Source organism: Populus nigra, chromosome 16 (genome assembly GCF_951802175.1).
Source record: "Populus nigra chromosome 16, ddPopNigr1.1, whole genome shotgun sequence".
Classification (NCBI taxonomy): Eukaryota; Viridiplantae; Streptophyta; class Magnoliopsida; order Malpighiales; family Salicaceae; genus Populus; species Populus nigra.
In genome coordinates this window covers 8,111,814-8,119,409 of record NC_084867.1, presented here as the reverse complement: position 1 = coordinate 8,119,409, position 7,596 = coordinate 8,111,814, and the positions used below count along the sequence as shown (strand labels likewise).

Here is a 7,596-nt window from a genome sequence, read left to right as displayed (position 1 = left end):
ACTAAAAAAAAACACTTATATCGTTATCACAAATACCCCTTAAATTCACTAACCAAACCAAAAAGAAAACCACAACCTGCAAACAAAAGAACGTCTAAAAGAAATTCCAAAATCACGACGCACTATTCATGTCGACTACCACCACAAACCAGCTTGCAGGAGACCAATTCATCACGCACCAGAGGTAACCCAGGCCCCAAATCAGGGACCACTTATGATTCCAAGTCGTTAGGCGCCATGGATTTGTTACTCACTCCCCATAAAAAGGATGGAAAAAAGGAGATGCAACTCACCAAAGGGAGATAGTGCGCTTATGTGCTAAGCGAGGTTGAAATTCGAAAGAGATTCTTTTAGGCTTGAGGATGCCATATTGCTGGCACAAGCAAGTTAGAAGTCGTATAACAAGCTGCCATCTTTGTCAAGCACCTCAAGATCATGACAAAAACACCAGGGAGTGCAAAACTTGGGTAAACAGGATAATCATGATCAAGATTCCTATTGGTCCTTCCACTAATTAATGATGAAATAAGAGTAACATTGCAAAGCTCGTTCAGATTGCGAACACTAGACTTGGGTGTCACAAGATTATGACAGAAAACAGGAAAGGCTTTGTACGAAGTTCTGATGATGGCAATGATGAAGTTCAAACAGCATTATAACGCATATAGGGATATTCAATTAGCTTTACACCACAGATATTCTACGTTTGACCTGGAGAATTTCACAGCAGAGAAAATCATTATAAAAGGCCTACATAACATCATCATCTAGAAACCTGCATTTCTGGGAAGGAAAACATAGAATAACCCCAAACAAAAAAAAAAAAAAAAAAAAAAAAAAAAGGAAGGCCCTGAAACAAGAACAAAGTCAGCAGACCACTAACCGACCATGGTAACAGCCAGTGGCCTCCATAGTAGAGGAATCTACCCATAAAAATGTTATAGTGTGGGTTACCCTCCCCAGCACATGATACCAGCAATCCTTATAGACTACTTTACACAAGGTGTTGCCCAAAACAGGAAAGCTGATACAAGTAAAAAGCTGAAGTAAAGGGAATCATTTGTCTGCATCATCATCATCTTCTTCTTCTTCATCGTCATCATCATCTTCCTCTTGCTCATCATCATCCTCTTCAGAGTCATCGCTATCCTTGTCCTGCAATTAGGCAAAACTCAGGAAATATGATAACAGTTGAACTTTGGAAGACATTACTAGTTCCCACATATTTTCTCATTCAGTATGGCCGGCCTAATATAATGGCACAAAACTTTCATTTTATTGTTATAAGTAGGAGATAATATCGTTTAATCAGTCAATAGAACTGCAACTAAACTTGAAACATCTTAAAGGACAGTTTCTAGCTAAGAAAGATAATACAATAACGTCATTTCTAAGACAAATAGTGTATCCCTAACATGCATGGGCATAAAAAAGCCTTAAGAATGAAAATAAGATCTCACCAGCAAACTTCTTTTCAACAGGATCATAAAAAGCTTCAACTATATTTTTTTACATAATTGGAATTTGTTGAAGCCTAAAGTCGGTCAGCCTGCATTAAAGCACTATGGAACACCAAATTCCAGCAGCTCAGATTTCTTCAGCTATTTCAATCTTGTCAAAGGTCTCATTCCCGTGCAATTGAAAATTGACTAACATATCAAATCCATAAACATCTTATAATTTGTTGTAATTTCCTATCAAGTTTTGCAAGAAGGCCACCATTAAGTTCATACTTCTGAAGAACAAGCATCTTCCATCTATTTTGGTTTCAATATCTTCATATCCAACAAGTAATCTAGAAAACCATCAACTAAACTTTCCAAGTACCAAAAATGAAATAATTAAGCAATAAAACATCACGCCCTCAACTGAAATAGAAGGAAAAAGTACAAGCACGTCATAAGATTCACAAAACATGATAAAATAGGATCATTTACCTCTTCATCTCCTTCCTCCCCATCAAAGTCCTCATCATCAGGATCCTACGTTGGAGAATTAGGGAAGTTACACTTGATTTCAAGCTTCATTTTCAAGAAAGAAAGGGAAGAAAAGAGCACAAAAAATAAATCAATTACAGTGTTAAAATATGAGAGTGGATTGGGCCATAAATCCTCCTTAATGATCTCTGCTACCTGCATTTTTTTCCGCAGGGGATTGTATCAGCTTCAATAAACTATTTGGTAAAGAAGATAAAACTCCACAATGCTACCACCAATGAACAAAGCTCTACTACTTTGTCAGCTACAAATTCAACTAACCTCATCTTGCATGTCATCAATCATGCCTTTTGGCTGAGTGTTGCCAAACCAGCTAAAGAAGCTGCATTCAAGCAGGTGAATTTGAAGGTGAGGCACACAGCACAACACAAGAGAATGGTAAATTCAGATTACAAAGAACAGATTTGGAAAAAGAACAGGCAACATCCATAAAAGATGAAAATAAAGTTAAACAATAAAATAGAAAACATCTTGCAACCATGACTTGTATTCCACTTGAAACTTAAAACAGGATATAACATAACATTGTTACTAAAAAAAGATCAAAGTTGACCAATCATAGACTCATCAAAAGGTAAGATATCATTGGTTCGTTGAGGAAGACAATGAACAGAATGACAAGTGACAATCAAACAATAAATCATGTTTCTAAGGAGAGAAAAAAAATGAAGTTATTGCTTCCGCACAGAGATTTTATTATGCTTCCCATTATTTGGTACTAGAACAGATGATATTTTTAAAGATAAGCAAAGGACCATTATAACATTATAACTGGCTTTAGAGTAAGAAAACAGGAAAAAAAGTAAACAGGTTGAGAAAATAAACCTTTCATCAGCCCAAAGCCTCTTGTTCCCTTTCTTTTCATGACTGACTCCATTTGGTAGACCCTTCACATTTTGGAAATGCAATTAAATAATAAACAAAAGAGAGTACACGTTTTAGACATTACCTGTCATGAAATGACAGAATTTACCATGCCCTCTTTCCAGTTGATTGGTGTAGATGTTATCTCTGTCGTCCCTTCATCATGGAAGGAAAACGACTTTGTAAGCTTTGTCTCCTCAAAGTAAGGGTTGGATTCAAAGTTCTGTAAAGGGAAAAAAACATTGGAATCAAGAACTATTCAATCAATTGAGCAAAACCCACATATCAATGAGTACCACTCAATCAGAGGAAAGACAGTGGAATCAGTTATTCAAGAAAAAGTATGCAAGCACGGGACGACAATAAACTTACAAATGTTATTGAATAACCAGATTTGACATCTTTTGAATCCTCCACTTCCAGCGAACTTAAATATTTGAATACCTACCCAGACACAAGGATAAGGGCATCAAATTTACTACACATACAGACAGTTAAGGAAAAAGAACAAATGCAAGTACACAAGTTAATCTTCACATCATACAGGAACAAAAACCATACCTTTTGATCCTCTTCACTCAAAAGAGTACCAAGAGCAGGATGGCTTAGAAACTGCAGAGAACCACAAACAATTAGATGGAATGATGAACTCTTTTTTTGTGAAGGCAGGGGCACAGTATACTAGCAGTTAACAAATTGTATATTTTGATAAGAACAGATCACTAACCGCAGTCAACCAGAAGTCCGGAATCGATTTAATGATCTCATTCCGCTTATCATAAACTGGCTTGCGTATCTCATTATACTTTTGCTCTACTTCCAAGACCTTATCGCTTGCCTCTTCATTTATCTATAAAAATAACCAAAGCACGGTTTAAGTTCCAAGGTCTAAAGTAGCAATAAGGTCAACATATCCAACATGCTTCATACAATCCCCCTTCCTGATTGAATACTATAGAGTTGGAGGAAAATTATCATTCTTGTTTTTGTTGATTTTCTGGAAGTTTTCATCACATAACCAGAGATACTATTGCCCCATCTGAATTTCTATGCGACTCTACCAATAACTGGGATTAAACAAGTTAAGAAGTCATTTAAGCATAACAAATCAGCACATCAAGGCATCGAAGTAGCATAAACCCAGAATGAATAGGCAAATAATTAAAGTCAATAAGAGAGTCTAATTTCAGTGTGTGTAAGGAATACTGAGTAATTGGATTCTACCAAACCAAAAGAATTTCTCAGATTTCATACCAAGATACGGGACACTGAAAGCGCATAACCACAAACATGCAACATTTACATCGGCATTTTTTTACACAACCTTTTCGAGATCGTCTTGGATCTCCTGGAGCTTCTCGATAGAGATAACGAGTTCTTCATCGATTTGGTGATTGTCCTCCTCGCCTTTCTCCGCTACCTTCAACTTCTTACCCTTGTTGTCTGCCACCATTTTCTCTATCACCCAAAGCCCTAAACCTCTCTTTCTCCCTCCCTCTCCCCTACCGTTTGCTTTTGCTGCTGATGATTGTCTAAAACCCTAGTGCCTTTACGCTCCTTGTCTTTCCTTTCCTTTTTCTTTTTTCCCGTGAGTGGTGAGTACAAAAGGGTTAGGGTTTTGCGAGTTTGTATCCGCTGTGGAGTATGCGGTAGAGGTTTAGTAAGTAACCAATGGATGGGTGACAGCACAACAAAGTATCACCCTGTTATCAATTTGAGCCTCAAGACTTTAGGCCATGTTTGTTTTTCGGAATTCATTTTCCGGGAAACCACTTTCCAAACTTTCCTGTGTTTGTTTGCCATTAGAAAAGTTAGTCAACGGAAAACACTTTTTGGTCAACGGAAAACACTTTCTGGTCAACGGAAACACTTTTCGGTCAACGAAAAACACTTTCAAGTCAAAGAAAAATTTGGTTTGATTTCTAGGAAAGTATTTTCCCTTTTGGCTGTGTTTGTTTTCCGGAAAGTGGTTTCCGAGAAACCACTTTCCAAACTTTCTTGTGTTTGTTTGCTATTGGAAAAATTGGTCAACGGAAAACACTTTCCAGTCAAAGGAAAATTTGGCTTGGTTTTCAGGAAAGTGTTTTCCTGAAAAATTTGGGCGGAAAACACTTTCCGGAAGTTGTGAAAAATTTAGAAATGTCATTATTTGCTAATTATATCAAATTTGATCCTCAAACTTTTGATTGTTATATATAATTTGTTTTGAATATTTATTTTTTAATTTCATCTCTTAAAATTTAATTTTTATATTAATTTTGGTCCTTATTTTTATAATTGCTATTTGCTTTTTTCTTATCATTTTTTTATTGAAATTTTTTATCTATCAAATTTGGTCCTCATTCTTTTGATTTTTACTTATTTTATTTGAAATAATTTATAAAATGTTAATTATTATTATTTTAATTTCTTCACCTTTCATTTTTTTAATTTTTTAGATTTGATCTCTATTATTTTGATTATTATTTATTTTATTTGAGATAATTTATGAAATTATATTTTTTTTCAATTTCATTCTCATTCAACTTTTTAATTTGTAAGATTTGTTCCTCATTATTTTAATAAACTTGAAAAAATAAAACATTAATAAGTTATTTTCCAGCTCATTTTCCATAACATAACCAAACACTGGAAAGTGTTTTCCAACTTATTTTCCATTACACTACCAAACATCGGAAAATACTTTCCCGGAATTCACTTTCCCAGAATTCACTTTCCCTGGAATTCACTTTCCAAAAAGAAACTACTTTCCTGCAAACAAACGGGGCCTTAGATTTAAATTCCTCTCAAGTACTACCCCTCCCATTCACCGGTAGTGGTAGTTATAAAATTCCATCCAGTTTGTATGTATTCGGTATCAGTCTCCATTCATAGTGTTAAAATAAACTCCAATCTTTTCTGAGGAATAATTTTATACAAGCTGCTATGATATTAGATTAATAATTTTGGCTACGAAAATGTAGAAGAAAAAAATTAAGTTACAATGATTTGACGTTTAAAACCATCTTTTAAAGCAAAGACGAGTATATGCAAACTACATTAAAAGATATTAGATTAAGGTTTCCCCTTCTAATTTCAACCAAAGATGATAGCACTATTTAGAACTTCTTATTTTTATTTTATTTTCTCAATTTCTATATTTAAAAAACTCAAAAAATATTATAGTTACCTATTTTTGAAGCCCCACATAAACAAAAAAAAATGAAAAAATGTTTGGAAGAAAATAAAAAAATATTTCGGTAAGAATATAGCAAAATGCCCAGGAAGTTGCCAAAAACTAGTTGAGAAAGATTAAAATATGTAAATTTAAAAATTTGAAAATGTATTATCGATTATATAATAACGTTTATTAATTGCCAAAGAAAATTCAATTTGAGGAGGGAAATTCAAAATTAGATGTTTAAGGACTCAATTCGAATTTTTTAAGGTTTAATTGAGTTTATTGAGGTTTTAATTGCAACAAACATTGATTTTTGAAGTCAATTTAGACCTTAATTGGAAGAAATTAAAGTCTAGGGGTTGAATTGTAATTTTTAAAAGTTAATTTGGTTACATCAGGGGCTTAATTGCATAAATATTAAAGTTTAATGATTAATTAGGGACTTTTTTGAAGAAATTCAAAACTAAGGACCAAACTGGAAAAAACACGTGAATGTAGGGGCTGAAATTGACTAACTCAAGGGCCAAATTGAAGAAATTAAAAGTTTGTTGGTCAATTGAGGGTTAAAATGCACAAATTTAAGAACCAAGGATCAAAATAAAAAAGGTGGTCAACTTAGGGGCTAGAAATTGAGTTTGACAGAGGTGAAATTACATGAAATTAAAAGTTTGAAGGCAATTATGAGTGAAATTAAAAGCAATTAAAATAGTAGGGACTCAATTGAACTTTTCCAATCCCAAATTAAAAACCTTAAATGATGTATCGTTCAGACTTAATGAAGAAAATATGAGTGACATGTCGTTCGGTAAATTGGCCTATGTTTTGACAATTTTGGCTGATCGAGTCGAGAACTTTAAACAAATGAATATTGAGCTACAGATCTCTAAATTGCGCAAGGACGTTTGATGCAAATGAAAGGTATGAATCCCCTCTATCAACTTCAGGTGGTCTTAGGTGACGATGACGTCAAAATTGCTTCGATGAGGCCTTGAAATTGAACAACTTAGTCAACCATGATTGAAACACAATTGTGTGAGAACAAACCTTCTTTTCATATATTCATACACAAAGGTTTCTAAATGGGTTCTTATTAAGTGTTTACAACATTTATCTCAAAATTAAGAGGTTAGAAATGAATTCAAGACCTCTCAAACCATAGCAAACCTTTATAAATACCCCCTTAAGAAAAAAAAAGTGAAAAAAAAGTGAAAAAAAGGAAAATATTCACAAGAAACCTAAGGATAAAGGTCGAGGAGCCTAACAAAAAAGATTTATTAAGCTTTGAAATGATAGTAGATTGGTCAGAGGCCAAACTTCTCATAGAAAAACTTAAAAGAGAGTAGTTCTTTAAATGAGTTGTGGTTAGGGGTGAAATGCCACTCGAACCTAGAGCTAGCTAGTTCTCCCCGAAATGTGTTGAGGCATAGCAGTTGACTAGACATCTAGGGGTAAAACACTGTTTCGGTGCGGGCCGCGAGAGCGTTACCAAATTGAGGCAAACTCTGAATACTAGATATGACCTCAATATAACAGGGGTCAAGGTCGGCCAGTGAGACGATGAGGGATAAGCTTCAT

At 34.4% G+C, this 7,596-nt stretch overlaps 1 protein-coding gene across 1 annotated transcript; it reads right to left on the bottom strand.

Moving 5' to 3' along the window:
• Positions 1-755: 755 nt before the first annotated feature.
• LOC133675054 (NAP1-related protein 2-like) lies at positions 756-4,505 on the bottom strand. Its single transcript, XM_062096323.1, has 10 exons — positions 4,186-4,505; positions 3,589-3,711; positions 3,423-3,473; positions 3,234-3,305; positions 2,971-3,084; positions 2,823-2,884; positions 2,259-2,319; positions 2,076-2,132; positions 1,938-1,982; positions 756-1,155 (listed from the first exon to the last, which is right to left on the bottom strand). The coding sequence occupies exons 1-10, from the start codon at positions 4,312-4,314 to the stop codon at positions 1,057-1,059; spliced, it is 813 nt and encodes a 270-aa protein (XP_061952307.1). The 5' UTR covers positions 4,315-4,505; the 3' UTR covers positions 756-1,056.
• Between the last annotated feature and the right edge of the window lie 3,091 nt (positions 4,506-7,596).

Coding starts and splice junctions, on each gene's coding strand:
- LOC133675054 (XM_062096323.1), bottom strand. CDS start 4,314: ATGGTGGCAGACAACAAGGGTAAGAAGTTGAAGGTAGCGGAGAAAGGC. Junction 3,474..3,588: donor CGGACTTCTGGTTGACTGCG/GTTAGTGATCTG, acceptor GGTTCTCTGCAG/TTTCTAAGCCATCCTGCTCT. Junction 3,306..3,422: donor TGAGTGAAGAGGATCAAAAG/GTATGGTTTTTG, acceptor GTGTCTGGGTAG/GTATTCAAATATTTAAGTTC.